We start from the raw sequence: 25,578 nt of genomic DNA, 5'->3' as shown, positions 1-25,578 counted from the left end.
GAAGAGGAGGGATGAAGCGCAGTAGGGAACAAATCGAGGAAACAAGTGTGTGTACATGGGATTGCACAGTACAATGTACTTGCATGTGTGTGTGTGTGTGTGTTTGTTTGTGTGTGAGTGAGATGGATAGCCTCTGGCCAGGGCACATTAACTCTCTGCCAGATTGGTTACAACTCAGTGGGAATGTCACTGGAGAGCCGGAACGGGATTTAATTGCAATCAGAAGGCTGCCACCGTCCAGCCCAGGACAAAGAGCGAGACGCTGAAATGCTCCCAGCAAATCTCCATCTCTGCGTGAACAGGTTCGATGCTCAGCTCAGGCTGAGAGCTATTAATCTCTCAGGGAGTCTTGAACAGGTGTGCACCAGAGGAGCGTTGACAAACCAGGTGGCCAGCGGAACATCACTATTATTCACGCAATTATTCAGCTCTGTTGAGATTTTTGTTTCATAATCCCGAGGCACATGGTGCTTATGAGAGTGTGTGTTTGTGTGTTGAAGGAGGCGGTTGTACCTTAAAATAAAACACTGCGGGCGTCTCTCCTGCAGCATCATGTGGTAAGCTCTTTCTGCTGAGGAGAAGATGTGAGGTGGCAGAGAGGAGCACAGACGACCCGTGGAGCTCAGATACAACTGACTCACCTGAGAGAGAAAGACAGGTAGAGTCCGATAAGACATTGAATTACAATCTTACGTAACATAGATACACACGTGGGCTGAGAAATACAGAAGATAGAGTTTCAGTAAAACAGTGAAACCATGCAGGGTGTAACTTTCCATACCGGTGTGTGTTTGTGTTTTCAGCTCACTAACAAGGTGTTGTTTACCACTCAGTCTAACCATGTAATTCAACCTCAAGTGACTAAGGCATCAATTAGGTGCTGACTGAAAACTGTCATCAATTTAAACACACAAACATGAAGGAATACTTAACCCCCAAATGACCTCTTGTCTATCAATTACTCACACCATGTAACATTGATCTCAGGAAGAAAATGTTGTCTTTCTCACATGCCTCGGGTAAACAAAGACTTCAAAAACAGAAAAAAATTGATGAATTGAAGTCAAAGGGGTCAGTGTTTGACAACCGCAAAACCTCCTTTTACAAGCTCTCACACAACTTTTGCTGTATAATCCAAGACTCATTTATTCATTTGTATGCTCAGTATTTTTGAAACAGACAGCCATTTCCAACAGGGGAACTGAAAGGAAACTTGTGTACGCTCTCTTCAAAGCCAGCTTCCATTGACAAAAACAGTCATTTTACCTTTCTAAACAAAGGAGCTGCTGGTCTTCTGCTCCCTAAATTTGTTGGAATAACACAAACTAACTAATCAAGGCAGTAGTACACCAGCAGCTACACTGTTTAGCGATGTAAAATGTGTCCTGTCTGTTTGGGAAGCACTGAGCATACTGTACGACTGGATAAATGGGACTTGGAAATTACTGCCGAGTTGTGTGAGAATTTCTAAATGGATGTTTTAATATAGATTTGCTGTTGTTAAACTCATACCCCTGTGACTTCAATTCATCCATAATTTTCTTCGTTTTGGGATTCTCCTTCACAGTGGAAGCATGCGAGAAAAGAAACGTTTTCTTCACAAATTCAGCGTCACACAGTGTGAGTAACTGATATAGTATTCCTTTAATCCCAGGCCTTTATATTGCAATATAGGTAAACACTGGGTAAGTATTGTCTTAAAAAATAATATTACTACAGGGGTACCCAAATTTAAAAATATCAAAAACACCACAAAGGTTGCCAAACTGTTAGTCAAGTCCTGAAATCAGTTTTTGTAAAGATGTTTTCTTTGGGCCCTCTGATAACTGAAGTGTTAATAGAATGCTACTCACATGTTTGCTCTTTAAAAGGCGGTTATCACCTTGATATTTTAATTTTCAGTTAAGTTAGTTTAAAAAGAAAAACTTGCAGGAACTATAGTTTAAATTTTGCACACTTTTTTCTCTAACAATTTGTTGAAAACATGGTGCAGTAAGTGAATCAGTCAGACAGACATCAAACAGTGAACCCTTCATTGTCTGCCATACTGAGTTGTGATATGACTGAATTGTAACACCCCCATTTGTACCAAGTCCAGAGGATGTGTGCCATTGCTGTATTTGTAGCTGTGGCAAAGGGGAGGAGAATGGGCTGTGAACCACCAGACCAGAGGGGGTGACAGACGGCCAGCAGATCACACATGTTGTGACATATGTCCTTCTCACACTGGCTCCTCCCTGCTTGTCCACACACCCTGTCAGTCTGGTATGGATGCCTGGAGTGAATCCACACGCAAGCAGGAATGGGACAGCCAGAGGGGGCTTGGCTTCATTCTATCATGGCAGGAGAAGATGTCTCCTCCTCCATCCAATCCCTCCTGGGCCCACATGGGCAAGCAGCACTATATTGGCATCAGTTCAGCTATTTCAGAATGAGTTATCTGCTGTTTTAAATAAGGTGACACACTGTTGTTGATCGATATAACAACATTAAACAAATAATTATGTGTTAAGAATAAGAGCCTGTCAGTCATTCACTGACAGTCTCCTCTAGCTGCTGCATATGTTAAATAAGGTGCTTTTCACCAGCAGAGACTTTGTTTTAAAAAATTACGCTTTATGGTGAAGGTGGTGTAATAAAGTCTGTGTGTGTGTGTGTGTGTGTGTGTGTGTGTGTGTGTGTGTGTGTGTGTGTGTGTGTGTGTGTGTGTGTGTGTGTAAAACTGGATCTCTCTCGCTGATGCAGAGCCAGCCTGGTGCTGTGTATCACTGACAGGAAGACTGCATTATTTATCAACCACAAGGTCCATTTCATCTGTTCATGTTCTGCTTATTATACAGCAACCGTGCCTCCTTTATAGCATGCTTTTGCATGTAAAATGCATAGACCGTCAAATGTAAAGCCACGTGTTTAAAGCACAAATCATTGTTCATAGACTTGCAAACCAGACATAACTAGCATATGTTGAAACCCTTTGTCAGTCCTTTAACGATTTCTGGGGTTTTTTTTGAGATTGTTGCAGCCTAAAATGCAGGAATTTCGAGGCAGCATTTCTAAAAGAAATGTGATGCATGTTGCAATGTTTTTAGATTTTTTTTCTTTTTTACAATGAAATTGCAGGAGCAGGTGGACATGGAAAAACAGTTGTGGAGGTTTTAAAACCCAAGGCAATTTGTTCTAGTAAAAATGAAACCTTACCAAAAAGGCAAAATAAAGCTCCCACACCATGTTTTAACATTTCATTTGAGATTTCTAATCTATTTCACACACATGCACGCTGGCAAGAATGCCTCTATGCCTTTGTGGTTTATACTACGCTAATGTTACCGCTAACCATGCATATTTAATCTAACTCAGCTTGATTCTTTCAGTATGTGCAACAGATATGGATGCAACAGCCTCTATCAAGGTGATTTGTCTGTCTTGTCTGCTGTCAACGTGTTTCAGCCATTCTCCAGACAAGTTTTGCAAAAGAAAAGTCTTTGTCAATCATTGTTGTTTGTTTTGCACCATGTGTAACGTGGTGAAACAGAGATATCCCCGCTTTTATGCAAAATATCAGAGAAATGCTTTGCAGTCTTCAGCAGGAATTTTTGTAGGTAAATTCAAGGTGTTTGTATCGTACATGGCTGCATCTTAACAACCAGAAACAATAAACAATTAAAATTACGGCAACAATTTCATAACACACAACAAAATTCTATTACTTTTCCAAAACGCTCCATGATTTTTATTAATATATGACTTTCCCAGGCCTGGAAAAAGTGATTGTGATATTCCATGACTTTGCAAGGTATTTCTATATGGTATGACTGAGGGAACCCTGAATAAACTAAGTTTGGTGACCTATGGAAAAGTTTTGTCTAATGCGGTCATTAGACAAAACTGCGACATTGTGCTGAATTCAGTGGGATTGGCCCATATTAAATTGAATTGTTGTGATTGCAACTTGCTGAGGAGCTGCTATTTAAGATAGAGGTCATCTGAATGCATGCTTACCAACGTGGAGTAGATGGGCAGCTCTTTGTTTGGGTTGATCAGCAGGAGGATGTGTCCAATGTAAGTCTACAAAAGAGAGAATAAAAACACTTAAGTGATCTTTCACCCGTGAACTGAATTATGTAAAACATTTCTCTTCGGCTTTGACATACAAATAAGCTAAAGCTGGCTTTTAATTACTCACAGAGTGCATGAAGCTCACACAGAACTGAAAAAAGTGCTGTCCCACTCTTTCCTTTACATCAGTATTCATGGAGGTGACACTCTCCATTACCATAAGAATATGGTAATGTCATGGCAGAGAAAGGTCAGGAAAGGAACCTCCAATGATAACCTCAGTAATGACCTTTCTCCGATAAACGAAAAAAAAATCCTGCCCTCCTACGCAGCGAACACACAAACCCTGGGGCCGCTTAGATAAAAATAACCAACTCCCAATTTCTGACCCTTTCCATTAAACTGCTAACCCTCTGTGTCTCACAAAGAGTCCCGGAGGCAGTTTGAAAGCTAAGGCTCTGTCCCCGGGGAGAGCGCAGACATTTCTAACATTCTGTAACATGCGGCTCCATCCTCAGGCCCTGGCTCAAGGTTAATGACTTGAACAAATTCCCACTGCTTGCGGACACAGAACAAAATTCACACTTCAAGTGTTTTTTTTTTAACTGAGTGAAACTCTGAGAACAGTGTACGACTTCTACATTAACCGTTGTTTTATCTTGTGACATGTTTGTCCATAATCCAGCCTTCATCAGTGACACACCCCCAGCTCCTTGCCGCTCTCCTCGGGGGTTTAGCGGTGCACTGGTCCTTCTATAATGGCAGAAGGCAGCAGACCACTCATCAAAGCCCCATCTCTGACCACCCTGCTGGGAACATATGGAGCATTCACCGCCTTTGTCCTCCCCCTTATTTCTGTCCTTCATCACATCTCTGCTTTGTTCACCTCTTTCTTCAAATGACCTCTATTATGTCCATTATTTGCTTACCTGGCTTTATTTAGGAATATCTTTGCTACAAACAGAATGGAGCACACGGCATTACTGTACCACATGCACCTCCATGACAGAGGAGTTACACACAATCAGATCAGGCGTGCTCCTACGTCCTCTTGATGGCTGCACTTTGTCCTCTCTTTTCACCTTTTCTTCTTCCAAATTGGACTGAAACCTCAAATCCAACCCTCATTATTCTAAATCCTAATCATTTCTCTTTTCTAGATCCACCACTCTTCTGCCTTTCATTGTCATCTCCTTATCTGTTGTCCCCCCGCTGTGGCTAACCCTACTGTCTGTCGCCCATCTGGGTTGCTATAATAACAGACTATTACTGCCTCCTCACAGAGAAGAGAGTGCACCGGATAGCTGCACATTGATCTGGTTCCAGTCTTTATAGAGCTGGGTCCCCATGGTGAAGTACAGGCCAGACTACAGTTTTAACTGAAAGGAGGACAGGAATATAAAATGGACCAATTTCTGGAGATGAAGGCATTTTACTCCTGAATATAGTTATGGATTTGTCTTTCCAATCGATCTAAATGGAATTGATTTTGCAATTGTCACCAGTAGAAGTATGTGTGTGTCTGTATGTGTGTATATGAGAATTAGGTAGTTCTCTGACATAAGTCAGTGGCCCGAAACAGAGAGGGGGAGGGATTCAGCTCATGAACATTAAGGGTCTCCAGATAACTGAGACTATAAAAATTTAACTACATTTGGAAAAATAACTACTCACTGCCAGTGTTTGGCTGTAAAAGCAGTCAGAGGTCACAAATATTAAAACTACAATTACGGCCTTGTGGTTCTATGCCTCTGCAAACCCATCAAGTTGCACTTACAGTTTATATTGATGTCTGTGAAAAAATGAATGCTTCACACAGATGTTCATCTGGGCAGCACAGAAGATCTATAGTGTCAGTGCAGTTTGAATTTGGCCACCCAAGATTGGTCCCCCAATCCAGTATCTGACCAAAAGTGTCCCCATCTGTTCCTCATTTATGATGCAGAGTAATGGCCATAAAAGTATTTTAGCAGAACAATACGATGTCAAAGGAAAGTTGACCTTTGACGTTGTAGATATTAACGTCATAAGTTTGTCATTTATTCTGTAAGACATTTGTGTGACATTTTGTCATGATTTGCATATAAATTCTTTAGTTATGGCCAAAAACATGTTTTGTGAGGTCACAGTGACCTTGACCTTTGCCCTTCAACCACCAATGTTTAACCAGATCATTATTGAGTCCAAGTGGGCATTTGTGCCAAAGTGAAGGAAATTCCCCCAGGGCCATCTTGAGATATCACATTCACAGGAATGCAATGGACAAGGTCAGTTACCATTGACCACTAAACTCTATCCAATCAATCCTTGAATCAAAGTGGATGTTTTAGCCAAATTTGAAGAAATGTTTCTCAAGGTGTTCTTGGGATATTGCATTCACAAATATGAGAAGAATGCAAGGTCAAGGTGAAGTTGACCTTTGACCACCAAATTCTAATTATTTTGTTGTCGAATCCAAGTTGGCGTTTGTGCCAAATTTGACATAATTCCCTTAAGGCGTTCTTGAGATATCGCATTCAATAGAATGAAAAAGACAAGGTAACAATGCCTTTGACCTTTGACCACCAAAATCTTATCAGTTCATTGTTGAGTCCAACTGCACATTTTTGCCAAATTTGAAGACATTCCCTCAAGGCATTCTTGATGTATCATGTCCACTAGGACGGCACGGAGAACCCCTAAAAATAATACCTCTGGCCACAACTATCCCATAATTACCTACATAACAGTCGTCAGGAGAGGAGGCACAGTATTTGTGATGCACTGTGTGTGGTGTTTATACTTCCGAAACGGAGCACTCTACATGTACACATGCTGGAGGGAACCCCGCTGCAGTGCTCACGGGTATGAGGACTGTGTGATGTGATCCAAACATCACACTCTGAAATTCCCAAACTGCAAACAACACAGCACTCTGCTACAAATAAACAACTGTAGTGGTCCAGATTTCCCCGAGAGAGAGCGAGTGTGTTTGTATTTCACAGTATTCTGTGTGTGCTTTGCCTTCTTATGCATGTTTAATGCTGAGTGGGTCTTCCTTATTTACTGGCACAAGGACAGCGGAGACTTACGTAGATTTGGTCGTTGCCAAAGCGCTTCTGCATCTCGTAGAGGAGGCTGCTGTCGGTGAGCTCACTGAGGGATGCAAGGTCATCATTGGGAGCTGGAGGCATCAGCTTGACCTGAGGAGGATGCAGGCTGAGAGTTTAACTCCATATGTCGACACTAAGACAGCTAAGACAGCTTTTTTTTTGCAGCTTTAGGCAGAGAGTATTTTACATGATAAATTTAGAGTCTGGGACATTGGTTTCCAGTAACAAATAGAATGTATTAAATCTTTCTTCTTGTGGACTCATTTGGGATTATCCATGTTCTTAGTAGAGCTGTCAATCTTCCTGTATAATACCATTTGGATTTCATTCCTTATTATTTTTAATAAAGGACTTGTATTCTAATTTTTAAGGCTCAAATTTAGCCTGCTATTACTGCGAACACAATGAAACCAGGGGTTTAAAATCACAAGTTTCATCTCGAAATTATATCTGTCAATTATACTGACTCTACTAACATACCTGAAACATGGCTTTAGCATTAACACAGCACAGACATCAGTTCAGTAATAACCTTTTTTTGGTAGTCACCATTATTAGTTAAAGCCCATAGCACTTGCCTTCTTTTCTCTTCTTCTGTACTCTAATAACAAAAAAGTAAAGAATCCCCGACAAATGCAAATCATTATCACTGACTAAATGGATATTTCACCTTGTTACTTATTTATCTTTTTAATGTTTTTTAGATTATTATTTGGGGGAAAGTTTTGCCTATTATTGAAAGGACAGCCATTGATTGAGTGAAGAAGGGAGAGAGAGGGGGGATGATATGTGGCAATGGGCTGTGTGACAGACTCAAACATGGGCTGCTGCAAAGGAATCAGCCTATATGGGATGCACACTCCACCAGGTGAGCTAGCAGTCACCCCATTTCACAGTATTTCATGGTATATTTTTTGCCTGGTAGGGGTTCCCAATTGACTTGCTGGCCTGCAAGGCCTGTACAATTGTAGGTGAAATACACAACATAATGTCTAGACATTTAACTACAAAAACTTAAATTAGCTGGCGGCTGGCTGTAGGGAACTGAAAGCTTCTGGTTAGCAGTCCTTTATTAAGGTAAATGACCATCGCGAATTGCAATTGCCTATATTGTGTGTCTGTTCTGGTAGATATCCCAATATAAAATGAGTTTTCTGCCTCTGCCTTTGCTAAAGTACACAGCTGATAGCTACGTGGTTTGTTTACACGTCACAGAAGAAGCGCATACATGAGGGTTTCAGTGGGCGGACAATGAGCGTCCAATGTGACACGGTAGTCAGACACACTGTCATGACACAGTGGCAAAAGGTAACACGTGCACACTTACTCCATGGCACATAAGTTCTTTGAAGACAACGTTTCAATCCTGCTTGGAGCTTCCTCAGGTCAAATGTTTCAGGGGTCACATTTGACCTGAAAATGACCCGAACAGGATCGAAACATTGTCTTCAGTGAACTTGTGTGTCATGGAGTAAGTGTGCAGGCTTTACCTTTTTCCTCGTTTAAGCGTGACGTGCATACAACTACCCTCTTCCAACATGACACATTTTTTGGAGAAAAAAAAATACTTAATTGAATAGTAATTTCAGTATTCAGTAAGTATTAGCTAGTTTACTATTTGATTTACATTCATCTCCTGAGATTTGTTCCAACAGCTCTCTTCTCGCTGCCTTACTGTTTTTTTGGTGGTACAAGAGCTTTAAGAAGATGGTAGGTACCTGCTCCAGTTTGCTGGCTCCAGAGCTAAAGGGGCCATCTAGGCCATTATCCTGTGAGGGCTGTCGGCTCAGTGCTCCTCCTGCCTCTCTGAACATGGCGCACTTCTCCAGCAGACTGTCCCGCTTAGAGATAGAGAGCCCCAGGGGGTTCCTGTGTGAAAGGTGGAGAGACAAGGAATTGGAAAAGACACAGCAGAGGGAGGGAGAGGAAATCAATTTGTGGCAAAGGAAAAGAGAAAAATGGAGAAAAGATTTTAAATCTGTGGATAAGATAACAATAAGAAAATGACTGTGCCCATGAAACGGTTAACCCACAAGTTCTTGACAGGAGTGTTGAGGTCGTGTGAACCGCCATCATAGCGTTGGTCAGTGGAGGGCAGAGGAGCAGAGGGGTCCTTTAGTCTCTGCAGCCAGCTCTCCTCGGCATTCAGCAGCATTTCAGCTATTGGCTCTGATGCAGAAATATCTGGTGACAAGATACAAAAGATGGGCTGATCAGTACTGTGATTTGTTGTGATATTTGAATTTCAAGTTAAAAATGGAAACCAAAATAAATTTTCTCATTATTATCGGTGCAAAGACATAACATTGGTAATATTGTTAGCTAAAGACCATATTACTCTACACCCTTAAACAACCAGATACACCTTACTGTCCTCTTGTTTTTTCTCCTGCCATCAGTGTGGGTGAGATTGTACTGGTGCAGAATGTGAACCCCACTGTGGATCAATCCAACTGTGCTTAAGAGGAAGGGGGAGATAAGATCCCCGGTGTCTGTAATGAGGTCTAACAGGGCACCAGGGAGAGGAATGGTTTCATCCTGTCTTTTTATTTTTGTGTGACTGACAACCCCCTAGACTCCAATCTCTTGCCCTGGCGTTCTCTCGTCATGTGGCTGCTGAGGGAGGGGTGTAGGGCTCCGAGTGAAAAAGAGGGGGATTGTCTCAGTCCCTAAGGGCTTGTCTCGCATCTTTTCTAAGCCTACATGCTAGAAGGGGCTATTGATTAATGCCAGAATGAGGCAGTGAGAGGTGTGATGAAGCTATGGGAGTAAATGGTTAGAGGCAGCTGTGAAATTCCATCCCACGATGGAGAGGTCAGAAGCCCAAAGCCCTCCTATATGACATGTTTCATCACTATCACACGAGAGACACCTCTTACATTAACAATGACTACACTACATTTATCTGCAGCCTAGTTCAGTGAATGGTTTTATGATGGTTCTGTTCAGGTTTGAGATGCAGGGAGTTGAACCCCTGCTGTGTGTGTGTGCGTGGGAGGGGAATTTACCAAAGTAATCATCAGGATTGTCAGCCAATAATGGCTTTTCTTCCAACATTTATATCACTGAAATTAATTAAAAAAATATGTAAATTAAAACCATTACACCCACAAAATGTCTGAGCATTCACTGAGAAAAAGAAAAACTGCCAAAGACTTACAAAAGTTACCCATGGAGTTTTCTTGTAAGCAAAAACAGTTACGTTTATAGGCCAGTGTTTCTCTTCAAAAGGCTTTGTGTTTATCATCGAGGTCTTACAAATGTTTAATTTTTCACAAAACATTTGCAAAGCTCATCTTTTCAAAGTTCTAAAACTGGCACTGTTTACATCGGTTGCCAGTCTTCTTCTTCTCTTTCTTTTGTTGGTGCACTGCAATGTGTATTGAAGTGTTATCATCTCTGACTGTCGCTCGATAGAATAACTTGAAACCCAGCAACATCAGCAACATTAAGATTTTGGTATCAAGCTGTTCCAGTTTCTTATTGCAGTCTGAGCAGTATTGATCAATTAAGTTTAAGCTGCAGGTTAACAGTCTCAGAACTTATCAGCTATTATCTGATGACTATTTAGCTTTATAGTAGTTTTTCTTTTTAAATTTGTGCTGATACGCAGATATTTGTCCATAGCAATTACCCTGAATGACTGGAGCACAGAGAAGGAAGTCTTGACCTGGATATCTACTTGCTACACTGGATCTCAGTAAATATTGGCTATTGCCCCCATCACCTTCAGATCGAACGTAAGTTGGTTACAAAAATGTATCAGCCCCAACATGGCTAATCTCTGAAGTAAAGATCAGTTTCATTCATGCATTATGTCTTGCACAAATTTTACTGACAGTAATATGTGCATATATAAACATCCTGTATAGAGAACATGAAATAAAGGACTTGGTAAATGCACTGGTATGGTTCTCTTCTGGTCGCTTCAACCATTCAAAGCACTTTTACACTACGAGTCAGCCATTCACACGCAGGTGGCCAAGGACTACCGTACAAGGTTACTAACTTTTTAACCATGCACAGTTTGTGGTTGTGTTGACCAGAGCAGCCGGGAATCAAACCGCCAACCTTCCCATTAGAGGACGACCTGCTCTACCTCTTAAGCCACAGCAACCCAATGCTAAACTTCATACCCCTCAGCAGCCTACATGTCATGTCTAAAATTTTACTTGCAGGACTCATATTTTATTGTTGTTCATCATCATCTGCAACGTGAAAATATCAGATTTCCACACGGTGGATGGAAGCAGTAAACTACATCAGCCTGTCCTAACATTTCAAGGTTCCTGGTTATATTTATTGTCATCCAAGGGGAAATTTGTTTTGCAGCCAGGGTTCACATAAAAACAATAAAAAGACAACATGAACGACAAATCAACACAATAAATCTCAGAGCTATATATACCAAACAGGCCACACATGTACAAGAGTACAAATGTGTAAGTGTGCAAGTGAAGTGCAGCCAGAGTGCTACTTGGTATTGAGCATCAATCAGCCCCTCTGGGATTTCACAGGCTTTTTTTTTTTTGGAAATGCTGCAGCATGAAATGCTTGATTTCACAGCAGCTCTTCTCAAAAATTGTTATGCATTGCTGCAATGTTTTTAGGTGACTTGTGGAATAAAACTTTGGGGTCAAGTGAAAATTGCAGAAACAGTTGTGATGCTGCAGTACAGTCTCATGACAGGAGGGGCTGAGTGAGTCATTAAGCTGCACACAGCTCAGTAATGACATGAGATTTTTACCTGTTTTAAATAGTCAAATTTGCAGTTAAGTTGATGTATAGGTACAAAATTGCAGGCTTGCACAAAATTCACTGGGATTGGCTGAATTTGTGTTACCTGTTGCAATTTATAACAACCTGAAAAGGCTTTATCAATCACACTTGGAATGAAGGTGATGTGAAATATCCTGATCCTCCAAACTGGTGCCCCGAAACGACGTCCAGAGGGCAAAAGCTTAAACTCATCCAGAAGCAGGTGATCCTGGCAGTCCAATATAGCAACAGCACTTCTGAGGACCTTCCTGTTATAAATGTCCAAGAGTGTGGCCTGACTCCTTCCTTAAGACACTTCCAAGTCTCTTCTTATTGGACAGATTTAGATTTCCCTCAAGCTGGTACAAAAGGTTAAATAGACTGAATGAAACATCTGCAAAAGTTTAATCATCACGTAAGAAATGTCAAAAGAGTTAAAGGTCCAACTCTTTGTTGGACCTTTTAGAGGTAGCATCAGCACAATGCGATATCAAGAAGAATATCCATAATCGTTCTCTATTATCAATTAAAGTAAGTTTTGTAGTGTGAGCAAAAATAGCTCCACAGTCCCACTAGTGGTGAAATACATTATAGCATACAGCTAATGCAAATACAATTTACGATTGTGGGATTTAAAGTGGATCTATGATTTTAATTTCACTGTAACGGTGGGTATATCTTATTTAGTTGGTAGCTATATAAATCTGCTATTTGCAACTTATCATTTAAATCATTAAACATCAATTAAGTCTCTATTGAACTGCACTGTCTACCAGTCAAAATATGATTCTCTTTAACATCCACATACACACAACTTGCCCAACATCGAATCAGCGCAAATTGTTTCATTAAAATCTCCTCTGTTGATCGTGTAAGCTTCCATTAAACAAAGAAGGAAAAAAAAAACAATTCATGCTCTTTATAATGATATGATACCTTTATGCCCATTACCAAATTAATCACACAAGCCTCTTTTGATTACTGCTAACACCCAATTTTAATCAGGGCATGTGTGCGGGCATGGGTAAGGTGTTCATGTTTGCTTTCATTAATAAATGAGCTCTCTCTTGCAGATACACTCTGATGTGTATAGATATGCTCAGCAGAGACTGATTATGATGGAGCCTTGTTCACTTCGTGTGTGTGTGTGAGCCTGTGTTTCATATTATCACAGTGATTATTAATGCATTTGCAGCCGTATAGTCAAAATCCATTTCTCTACTCCTTTGCTTCATTAACTCTTGCTCGCTACAACACATATGCCAATTCCAGCAGCAATATTTGTGTGTGTATGTGCACAAGTGTATATTTGTGTCAATGCCTAAATATGTTACTGTACCTGAGGGCCTGTCTTGGTTGCAGTTCAACAGAGTCGGGTTCGCTCCGTGCCTCAGGAGCTGGCTAACGATGCTTGTCTGTAACGAGATGGGAGAAACACCCACATCCATTTTCATTAGATGCTGAAAAAATCAAACATTTCTAGGGCATAACTGCCTACTTTTAAACCATCAGTACAAGAGCAAAAAAAGCATTTCATGGCAGATTTTTGAAGATGCTCCTGTTAAAGGTCAGAGGAGATACACTGGTTATTCCCACATGTATTGCTGCAGTGCAGATGTGACACAGACGTAGAATTTAAACACTGAGCAGACGATGCTAACAGTGTGTGTCACACATGACAGGTCTATACAAGTGCTGCCCCCTGACTGAGGAGATCCTTTAATAATGAGTCCATCACATGTCACAGTGAGAGAAACCCACAGTCATCTCCCCTCATCTCTACACACAGTGACATGTGATGCCTGTCACCTCCGTCCTCTGTTGTTTCGTCTAGGTTTTTCTTTTAGTCTCAGCTCACACAAGCTCTCAGTCAGACATGTTCTCCTTCCCTCTTATTACTCCTTCATCTTCGACATGGTTGGTTTTTTTTTTGCACTCTCTGTCACCACCTCTCTTTGCCTTTGTAATAAATCCAAGAGGTGTGACGCACTATGTGATCCCTGACTATTAATTTTTAATGCATTAGAAATGTATCGGTATAAAAATTTCATACCGTGATTATAGTGACCAAAAATAACGGTTATCAGTATTATTGCCGTGTTGTTAAAGTGTGCAGAAAATATTTTCACACTGAAATCATTTAACCAAGATAGATGTTTTTTTTATTGGTTGTATTATTGGTTTTACTGTTGTTAAACACAACATTTTTAAAAAAGTATTTTGTTCTTTTTATTATTTAAAAGTCACCAGAATGCAGAAAACAAAGTCTCTGAAAATCAATTCTTTGGGAGGACAGACACCCAGACCCTAAAATTTGGTTTCCAAATTTTCCCTATTTTTGAGGTCTGAAGTTGGCAAGTATGGTCAAATTTAATGAGGATCAGAGACCAGTACAATCATTGGATTTGCCTGCTGTATGCCCATTCTTAAACATTACGGCTGAAAAATCTCTGATGCGTTGTTAATGAATTTCCCTGTGTTTTCTGCTTTACACTTCATCTGGGTTGCTGTTGCCAGCTTTGTCTGATGCTGGACAGTATTTACCATCAGTCTTTTAAAGTGAGGTAATCAAACATGGTTTCAAAATTATTAAAATCTGAAACAGTAATACTAAGCATTGTTTTTAATTGTAGTTTATCTTGAAATCTAGTATGCGTTGTGTTTAAGTATTTATAGTGTCAATTTACTGATTAAAGACAATAATCTTCTTCCTAAATTCTTTGTAATGTGGGAAAGATGGCATGACCCAGAAGCAGTTTCAGCTGCTCAATAAATAGAAAGTCATTATTTCAAAATGAAAATGAGACGAGTGCAGCTGATAATTAAACACAAGAACCTCCTCAACCACAGCCTAGTCTCTGGAAAACACTCTATTCTGAGAAAATAATAAACCTAACTCATCCCCTGCTACTCTTCAGTTTCATAACTAGATTTAACTGCAATGCAACAAGTACTGTTTAAAGACTACGTGAGTCTGGAAGATTTACATTGAAGTTGTACATAAGGACACCTCAGATATATTTCCACTTTGAAAACTAACTATAGACTATTATCACTGATTTAGAGCAGTTTACTGCATCAAAAAGACTTCCCAGAGGCTTTAGTGAAATCAAACCTACTTTAAAAGAACAGTAAAGCGGCACATCACACGCATCACAATGATTTTATTCATCATGGGCGGTACTACTCATTCTGAGTAAAAAAACACTTGTATAACGTCTTAAGTGGTTCTGGAGTAGCATTCAAAAGTAGTTGCACTTCTTTGTTCTATAGGAGAGTAATGAGACATCATCTGCAGTATGATACAGAGTGACTCAGCACATTCGGCAGACTGGCACTGACCCATGTCAACAGCTGTGTAGCTATGAGTCTATAACATTTCTACTGCCCACAAGCCCCGTCAGCTGCACTCGCACTCTATAAATACTGATAGCGCGTCAGTGGCACCACAAGATCTGAACTCTTCGATGGGTCATGCAGATCAGGAAAAGGTCATTACATGAGGGATGAGTGGGAACAGAGAAACCTCATGCAGAAGCTAATGTAGTTTTAGATAGAACAGTGTTTGGTAAGAGGCCAAAAGTCCTTTTAATAATATTTGTCAAACCTGACAATTAATCTTGAGAATAACATTAAAGTACTTTAGAAAATTAAACTGAATCAGGTGGTTGCTTTATTGTCACAGCTTCCACATGCACCTTAATTATAAAACTGAATAAATTAATCCAGTCCAAGCAGGGCCATATTTTAACACTGTCACTTTTATATGAAAATCCACACACAAAACTATTTAAAATTCTCCCCTCAAGAGAAACACATCTTGGAAAGCCTTGACTCAAAACCAAGGACGCAGAGAGCCAGGGTCTAACTTATCACAAGACCGAGAGGGGTGAGCTTAATTAGCTGCAGTAATAGGGTCATGTATCTTCTTAAAGGGTCAGTGTAGTGCGTCTGCCACGCTGCAGAAGGGGTCTTTGAGTTTAACATAGCAGCTAGTGTTGCAGCTGCCAGCAAGTGTTTCCAGGCAACAGTTTGTGTCGGCCTCATATCAGCATAACCCCTTCTTAGTGGGACCAGTGGTTGACTTGGCTGGATACATACACACATCTTGAACCCATAATATCCTGCATCACTGTCAGAACGAGGGCATGGTGACAGGAAGTGTTTGGAAGGCGAAGAGAGTAGTTGGTATGCAAGAGGAAAAAGCACTGGCACCAGTAAAGAGCCGATGGCTGAGGTGATTTAGTGCTGCAGGGGAAACCTAATCGATTCCCCAATCCTCCAGACTGCCACTCTTAAGTCAGATGCACTTAGATATTACACACACACACACACACAGACACACATAGACACAGAGTAATTGAGTATGCAGAAATTCTTAAAACCAAAGACACACAAGGAGGTTATTATTCCATTTAGAAGATTGCTGTCTTCAGATTTATGCACTTAGATCGACTGATTAACGATCATTTTTTCACTGACAATTGCATAAAGGAGTCGTGTGAGAGCAAACAAGGGCAGCGGATCTGCATGAATGAAACAGAGAGAGGCCGCGAGGTAACAGAGGAAGAAAGGATTTTTAAAACACACTCTCGTAGAGGAAGAAAAACATGACTTGAGGCTAGAAGAACCAAGGAAGTCGAGAGCAACTCTAAATACCAAAATGAATAAATTCTCTTTGTCAGCAGTCCAAGCACACAGCCCAGAAATGTAATTAAATATCCAGTCGGGTCAGCAAGATGTGAACATGATCACTTCCTTTCCTTCATAGCTGGACCCCTCCCAAACCACCAAATCTCATCGCTCCAACAGTTCACCTCCGCCCCATCTGGAAATCAATCTCTTTTTCCTCTATGAGAGACCATTAAACTGCTAATCTAAAATGCTGTAAGAGATGCATGTGCAGCTCTGCTCTGTGCCAGCCGTTTGACTGTTTCTGATCAATAGGCCCAAAAAGAGCAGTTTATCAGAGTGTGTGCAGGATAACTGGAGGCAACTTTCTCAGAGGAGCAATCCATCCATCAATAATTTCCTCCTTATTTCATTCATTTCATTAATGACTGCAATCACACTGGATCAATGCAGCTAGAGGAGTGGAAATTAGGGGACTACTTCATTAATGTCAACAACACTCTGACATTTTGTGGAGCAGCTGTTAGTTACCTGTCCATATTTAGCAGCCAGGTGGAGAGGGGTCCAGAAGTTGTTGTCAGCAGGATGAGGATCCGCTCCACTCTCCAACAACACAGACACGACCTCTCTGTAACCGCTGGCACATGCTATGTGGAGCTTCAGAGAGACAGAAAGTTGAAATTATGAGAGCAAAAAGCCACAGTATTTGATTAAAAAAAATTGAGTTGAAGAAAGAGAACAAACAACAGACAGGAGAAAGGAGAGACAAACAGAGGTCAACTCACATACACTGACACAAATGATGTGACCTTACTTACCAAAGTGACCCCCTCATCATTGGGCTGGTTGAGTTTTCCTCCTGTGGCTACAAGCTGTCTAACATCAGACAGCATCGTGCTGGGTCTCTGTGTCTTCATGGCGTGCATGGATGATACATCCACACCTAAAAAACACAATGAACTCTGATATTCATTCATATCTAACGCAACAAGCTGAGGACATTTATCTTCCCTAAAACTGCGCAACTATCAGACAATATGCTCTGAAATACAGAGGACCATTACTCTGAAACACCAGTCCTCACATTAATTCTTATTTAAGTCTAACATGAAAAAACATCTCAGTTTTAGTTTTAATGTATTAGCTGAGTTGATGTGTTACCTGTATGTGTCTGCTTCATTTGTCATTAATATAACTACTTGTTTGTTATATTGTCATGTTAAAGACAGAATTACTGTTGTAATTTGAATAGATTATAAATTCTGTAAGCCCCTTCATGTCCTGCTCTCCTGCTCAGTCCTTTTCATGTTTTTTTTTATTATCTATTTGTTTTTTATCATATCTTGCGTGCTAATAAATTAAATTAAATGTTAAGGCAACTCTTATGTTTTCATGCTTAAAGGAATAGTTTGACATTTTGGGAAACACTTAACTTTCATGCTAAGAATTAGATGAGAATACTGACAGCACTCTGCGAGTCAAAATAAAGCATTAGCGCTGTCAAAAATATTGATTTATTGATACACATTGATTCTACATATTTGAAACAGTGTCAAAACTCATTTTCTGCAGTACCAACTGTGCTTTCTGCTGTCCTCTGCAACTAACCAAGTGAAGAAAACTTGTCATTGTAATGTTACAGCCTTGTTTTAATGATCTATTAATAAAAAAAATAGATTTTATGCCCAAAGTTTTTCTTTTTTTCCATAGCATCACAATGGTATCAAATTTCGATATTTTTCATGGCATTACATTAGGGTTAGAAATTTCAGTATTGTAACAAAACTAATTTGCATAAATGCTTGAAACCAGGATGACACTTGAATGTAATGCTTTTAAAGCTCTTTTTAAGATATATTAACCAAATTAAAGACAGATTTTTTCACAAAAGATTTTTTTCTCATTCATGCACTGCAGGTAAGTGTTAAGGTAAGTAGTATTTATGTTGCATCTTGCAGAGATTTTTATGTGGGAACATGGTTATTAGAGTGAGTTAGGTTACTCTACATTTTTCCAACAAGTAGGTACAAGTTTAAAGTAAAACACAGTGTTAGGTTGAAAGATATATAACACAAGAAATATGTAACATCACACACAGAAAGCCAAAACCAAAGTGTAGAAATGATTCGTTGCCGTTTTACCGGGTGTTACAGGCAAAACTATTGCTTGCTTTGTATCAGTGGTCTCGATAATCTTATCTAACTCTAAGAAAGCAAAAATGCATATTCCCCCAAATGTCAAACTATTTCCTTCATCCCAAGGTTGAACTTTTTGGAACAAAACTAGGTAGTATACAGTCTTTTGCAATGTTTAGGGACAAGTTGCATTCAAGTGCAGGGTTCTGACATGTTTTGCATTTCAAGATTCCCTAGTTTTTTGTGGAACTAATTTTCTTAACAGGATTTGGTTTGAGTTCAGCATGGTGCTCTCTGATAGCAGTCGTGCAGAGTCAGAGCTGAATAACAAAACAACTATGCAATGCAATGCCTGTGTGCCGCATGTGTGCGTTCGTGTGTACACAGCAGACAGTGAAAACACCCAAAAACTGATTCCAAACTAAACAGACGTTTGGTAGATCAAGTGATGGCTAAAACTGATCCAGATGTTGATGACACTTCAGTTATAAGAAAAAGAGAGTTTCATCACAGAAAGCTCCAGTGTCTGACCTGAACAGTTCAAGGCCACTGTAGCTCGTCTCCTGGGCTGACACTGACAAACAGAGCTCTACAAGAGCGTCTTTCCCAAACTATGAAGATCGATCCACTGCTCCGTAATCACAGACACACACAGTGGACCTGACTTGGCCTCTGTAATAGAGTGGATTGATTACCAATCAATCTATAGTTCACTCGGATAAGCTCCAGGGCACTAGTAATGGGACTTTTCCAAGTAGACTGGTTGGATTAGCTAATCGATAAGTTAGTCTTTGCAAATAAATGAGAGCCACAGGGTGTGTAGCTGAGACCTCCTCATAGGAATATTACTGTTACAGAAAGGAACTCTTATTTTTTACAGTACTTCTCTCAGGAATTGGAAGAATTCAGTATTGCATGAAAAACAAGTGACCCAGCGAGGGCGATGAGAAGAAAAACAGAATTTCTGCTCCTCGCTGATGCAGAGACACACGGACAGTCTGTCTTTTTCCCACAAACTTGATGGGGATAGAGAGTGTACAGCCAAGTTGCTATAGCAACAGAGGCAGAGTGAGCCTGTGTGAGTAAGAGTGTGTTTCATGGCGGCAAAGCCCAGTGCGATGAGGGGGTGGGGTGGGGGGGGGGTGTATCGGGGGAGCTGAAGGTAGGCAGGAGGGAGAGATCACCACAGAGACTGGCAGACAGACGCAGAGAAAAGTCTCAAAAAATTCAGTGGCTGGGGACTCAGAGAGTGAGCTTGTATGTCTGTCTGTCTGTCTGTGTGTGTGTGTGTGTGTGTGTGTGTGTGTCTGTTTGTGTGTGTGTGTGTAGGGTGGTCTGAGCTTTGATGAGTTAGCTGTCTGCAGTCAGAAGCTCGCATTTGTCATGTGAACTTGTGGCCAATGGCAGATGGGTGAGGGAAGACCCTCCATCATTGTCTATATCTGTTCCTGTCTAGCTTTGTCAGCACACTTCCTGCTCCCCTTTCTCTGTATGTCTCTCTGTGTGTCTCTGTGTGTGTGTCTCTGTGTGTGTCTTTCTGTGTGTTTCTCTGGCATTTTTCCCTGCTTCTCCCTCTGTCACTCTATGTCTGTGCCTCCACTACGTTCGTCTCTGTGTGCCTCCAACTCTCCTGTGCCTTTATCTCCGTAATTCGCAGCTCCTGTTTTGACCTTCTCCTTTCTCTGTGGGAGACAAGTGCCCCAATCCACCATCATCAGGCCTGTGGGTGTACTTTACCTTCACACACGCACACATATACACACAGAACACCTTCTGTTTAACTGCAGGCATGGGACATTAACTATTCACATTATCCCTATAATTTCTAAATGATGGAAATTAAATATTTACTTTTTCCCATTACGCTTCATTTTTCTCTTTCCGAAAAGGCTGTGATAACATGGAAATGCCTGATTGTTTTTTACTGAATCAAACTGTTAAAAGGATCATTCAGATTTTTTGAAATGGGATTACATTTGATACGTATCCATAGACAGTGTATGACATGCAGTAGATTTCAGTTAGCGAGTGTCTAGTTGGAGAAGCAGGCTGGAGAAGAAGCCAAGTCTTGTACTGCTGTAAATGAGGCAGCCATAAAACATATTTTAGCCACCCAACATAATCAATATCAGCTTAAGCGTATTTTCTTTGCTTTACCTCTCCATCATACAGCCTGTTCCAGTGGGAAAGCTGTTCAAGTTATTTTGTTATTGTATTTTTTGCTAATATGTTTTTGCCTCTAATCTGTTGTTCAATTGTACCGTAAGTCTTGTCTGGCCGTGGTTCGGCATTATTGCTTGGTTTCTATTGTTACATTGCCTCTGGAGTTTCTTGCCTCCGCTTTGCTTTGATTTTCAAAACACTGTCTACACTCTGTTTTTACAGATGCTTTATAAATGTAATTATTGTTATTATGATTATGATTATAATAATAATAATAATTATTATTATTGTTATTATTCCCTATCTATGCTTCCATCAAAGCCACCAGACTCAACTGACCTACTGCTCTTGTACTGAGATGGTCTACTGCTGCTTGGATCACTGAGTTATTTTGTATTCTTGTGTGACTTTGGTGAACCTTAACTAACCCTTTTTTAAATGCCAAAATCACATAATATGACAAACAAAATAACTGTTCAAGGCAGTGTTAGGCCTGCAGCTCCTGTGCTCAGAATATGTTCAATCATTGTTTTTCTCAATAGAGTCTGGCTTTGAAGAAAGCAATACGATAGCTTAATTTTTCTGTTGGAAATCGCTATCTGACATTAAGGTAAAGCAAAGAAAATACTCTAAATATAGCGTACACTTTACTTGATATAGATTTTTTTTAGTGAGACTTTTTCAGGAGGCTAAAATAAGTTTTGTTGCTGACCTCTCCACAGCAGTAAATTGCTTACCTTCCATGTCAAACTCCAACCTGCTTCTTTAAATTAGGGGAGCACTGACTGACATCTATGTAATATCCTGTCAATGGATAAATACCCACTACAACCCAACTTCAAAACCATCCGAACTATCCCTTTGATGGCGCTCATGATAAACAAAATGTGAAATGTCTAAGTTACCGCTCTGTCTTTTTCTCACTGTGCAATGCAAAACAAATGAGGTGCTCTGAGCTTTACCATTTTCTTCCAAGTGTTTTCGAAGGATATAGCTGGTCTCCGTTCCCTCGGAGGCGTAGTCCAGAGGAATGTTTCCATTGACATCCTGCAGCAGAACATTCACCCCGGCCTTCCACACACAGGGCCGCAGAAAGCAGAGGAGACACAAACAAACTGAGTTTTAGCCAGGGCCATTCATCAGACTTGAATCAATGATAAAGTGGGCACAATTATCTTGGCTTCCCAGAGGCGTGTACCTGAGCAGAACCATGGAGACATTAACAGACAATACAGTGAATTAAAGAACTCATTAAATAACTGCCTGGGGGGCAGGGGCAGTGAAGGGCGAGGGCGTCGGTTACCGTTACCTGGGTTCATCAGGGTGAGCGTGTGTGACAAGATTAATGTGTGTTTACTCAACAAGGACCCTGCCAGAGCAGTCTTCTGTTAAAGCACGGGATAACACAGGAGGCATTTCCTCGGGCTCCTTTAATGAGTGTTACTGTGACGACAGTTGGTCACAATATGGATATGATTGATTGCTTTTTTTTGGAGGAAATCATACCGCACTCATTATTTGTTTAAAAAAAAAATGTTGCAGTGCTTACCAGTTGAGTTGAAACGTACGCATTTCCTTTTCATTTTATCATCCCCTCTTTGGGGCACTAAAAGCAACATCCATCCTTACAAGTGGCTACTGTGAGCTTCCAGCTATAAATCGCTTCCTGTTGTTTGACTTAACCATAAAAAAAATGCTGGTGTAACGATCATAGCTGGACCAGGTCTGATAACAGGGACATGGGACTCTAAGTGAGGATCCTTATTGAATATTTACAGCTAATAGAATTCTAACGACCCAGTTGCAGTGCGGCAAAGAGATTTATGACCCAGTCCTTAGGCAGACAGAGAGGGAAGAGGTGGAAAACAAGAAAAAAAAGGAAAGGAACAGTAAGGAAGGAGCCAGCTGACAGAGCAACACAAGAGCTGTTAACCTTAGTGCTCTGAAAACTGAGCAGCAAAACCACAAGGACACCGAGCCTGAAACCTTCAGTGCAACCTTGAAATTCTTAATTAATTTAAAAATCACACTTTTTTTCTATTACGAGATATGTTTTGCAGATATTCAAAGGAAACCTTTTTTTCACTTAAGAAATACAGAGCAATTACAGTGCAATAAAGGTGGCACAATACTGTCAATTCCACTTATCAGAGGATATGTTCTGGCGAGCATTGCGGTTTTTATTACGCACCCATCCATGTTGTCTAGTGGGAGCTGTTTTCGTTGACTTATGAGGGTTAGTTAGAGGTTAACAAAGGGAATTAATTAACATAAAGAACTATCAGCTGCTGCTTCGTGACTATTCATGAGAAAATAAGAAACCTTATCTCAACGTGAAGCACAGCTTGAAGAGCAAGAGATGAGATGAGTGAGTCAGAGAGAGTGCATATTATTATTATGCCCCCCCCCCTCCCCCCACCACTACCCCCACAAACACACACTAACACTTATACACACACTTCATCGCCCATTCGTTCTGGTGTCAAATTTGGACTCCTCCATCTATTTTACTTTGTGATTTGTGCTTCGCCCCCAAATGGTAATCAACTTCCTCATAAACCTGACAGCTCCACTCAGGGTGCCTCTGTTGACGTGTGAGTGTGTGTTACTGTGCATGTGTGTGTGTGTGCTGTGTGTGAGTGTGTGTGTGTGCTGTGTAGTGGGTAGAAAAGGGCTAGGCTAACCCAGACGACTCACTTCAAGGTCCAGTAAAAGTCAACAGGGGTCTGGCTGGATGAAGTTATCAGCCGACAGGCAGTTGTATCTTGCTCTGTCTGTCAGGAGGCCGCGCTCACCACTAACCACCTTCACTCACAGCTGCACAAAACACAGCTGGACAAACCTTGAATAGGGTGTCTACAGCTATCAGACATTTAAATTTAATGCTTTTGAAGACATTTTCAAGGTATTTTTAACCAAGTTCAACGGTTTTCGGACAATAATCCTTTTCTTCCTCAGGTATTTCAGGTTAGTGTGAAGGTGAGTATAGAAAAGAGGTAAGTTTAATTTAGGAATATAGTAATTACAATGAGTTAAGTTTATCTAATTTTTACCAACATGTAAGTGACAGTATAAAGTAAAAAGACAGTATAAGGTTCAGTGGTAGTTTTAAAGATTTGTAAAATAAGAAATGTGAACTGTTGAAGAAAAGCTTGACTCATTTTGACAAAAAGAAATTAAAAGATGCAAATGTAAAATCAGATAAAGTGTTTCTGACAGAAAAGACCGAACAAATTCAAATGTAAGACTATTTAATGACTTATAAGGCCTAATATTTCTTAAATTCAATTTAGAACATAAGCCCTTTAAAAAGTACACTATGCAGGATTGTTGGTTACTGCTAACTCGTTGATTAGCAAAAATCAAAGTGAAAGCCAGCCCCAGATTCACTCGCATTTGCCTCACTTTATTTGTGTTGTTTTAGCACTGTGTCTTAAGAATGCCTGCTGATTACAGTCTGGCACCTGATCAATACGCTTTTATTAAGTCGTTATAAAGAGCGCTGTGGGGGTCCATAAATTTCCCAAACACAGTAAAGAAGAAAATACAAGCAGAGGGCAGAGTCTCTAACCAAAAAAGCACTGCCACACACTTGTAGTAGTGTAACATAAGTAATGATTGAGTGGGATTATTTATTTATTTATTTTGGGTTAGGGTTGTATAGTATATGTTTACGGACCTGCAGCCACCTTGTTATTATTTACTGTATCAGGTGCTGTAAAAAATGTTCTGTAAAAATGCAAAAATAAAAGTACACTCACATTTTACATTAGGATGTAAGTGGTATCATTACTGGATTTGGTCCCTTAAAACAACCATAAACTGGAAAACAACATAACAAGAACATAAGTTCTGTGAAAAATCTATGTGAAAATGCTACACCTGCCCTACTGAGTCTCACTATGCACAATCTGACAACAATTCAAAACTATCACTTATTAATTAGAAATTATTTATCTAAAATTCTCTGTAGGGCACAAAAAAAGTCCAAGACCAGCAGACTCAGATTATGGTGAAGAAAGTGTGATGTGTCAGCCATCGATCCAGACACATTAATCATGTGTCTGGTAAGTGCTGACAGATATAAACGAGTCGGCGCTGGCTGGCAGCCACGCAGGCTGTGAGAGGTTAACAAGTTGACTTTTGACCTCAACACACTCCCTGCCACAATATGATGAATCCACCTCTGATGTCCCAGAGATGGAAATCTGTTTATACTACGCTGCCCATGGTTCATAATGGCAGTTGTTACATGCAGTGACCGCAACAGAATCAATAACAACTAGCAGATATGTGCTGAAAGCTTTTCCCGGGGCAGTCGCAGTGTCACAGCCCAATGGAAATCGTCCAAAGCAATGAGCTCCCGTGAGATTTTGTGTTTCTTTATATCTGTATTGTTGTGTTTGGAGAGTTTGACTTGACAATTTAAAACTGCATGCACTGGTTCAAAATAATGCCAAAGCCTTCCCTTAAAAAATACTAGCATGCTTATACTGTGCATTCTACTATTAAGATGTGTTCTCCAAAAAATATAATTCAGGAACTAGGAACCCTGAAACTTCATAATAAAGTCGCTGTAAAAAATATACCAAAAGCAAATGAGCAATGGTCTTATTATTCTCAACCTGTTGCACATAACATCTGTTCAGCTATGATGATACTGCAGTGTGCACTGCAGAAAAACACTTTTTATAAATCACCATGACGCATTTTTTTTCTGTACTTTCGATGGGTACACATTG

General features: G+C 40.3%; 1 protein-coding gene across 1 annotated transcript in view; it reads right to left on the bottom strand.

Moving 5' to 3' along the window:
• The window catches only part of myo16 (myosin XVI), a 128,273-nt gene that overhangs the window by 61,568 nt on the left and 41,127 nt on the right, over positions 1-25,578 (bottom strand). The window contains exons 5-13 of the mRNA XM_042494942.1: positions 21,799-21,907; positions 17,357-17,481; positions 17,070-17,195; positions 13,246-13,321; positions 9,182-9,332; positions 8,867-9,017; positions 7,128-7,238; positions 4,000-4,065; positions 514-641 (exon numbers count right to left, since the gene is read on the bottom strand). Of these exons, the coding sequence (XP_042350876.1) occupies positions 514-641; positions 4,000-4,065; positions 7,128-7,238; positions 8,867-9,017; positions 9,182-9,332; positions 13,246-13,321; positions 17,070-17,195; positions 17,357-17,481; positions 21,799-21,907 (1,043 nt within the window). The remainder of the gene's footprint in view (positions 1-513; positions 642-3,999; positions 4,066-7,127; positions 7,239-8,866; positions 9,018-9,181; positions 9,333-13,245; positions 13,322-17,069; positions 17,196-17,356; positions 17,482-21,798; positions 21,908-25,578) is intronic.

This window comes from Plectropomus leopardus, chromosome 10 (genome assembly GCF_008729295.1).
Source record: "Plectropomus leopardus isolate mb chromosome 10, YSFRI_Pleo_2.0, whole genome shotgun sequence".
NCBI lineage: Eukaryota > Metazoa > Chordata > Actinopteri > Perciformes > Serranidae > Plectropomus > Plectropomus leopardus.
The sequence above is the reverse complement of the archived record's forward strand: the minus strand, read 5'-3'. Positions and strand labels throughout refer to the sequence as shown.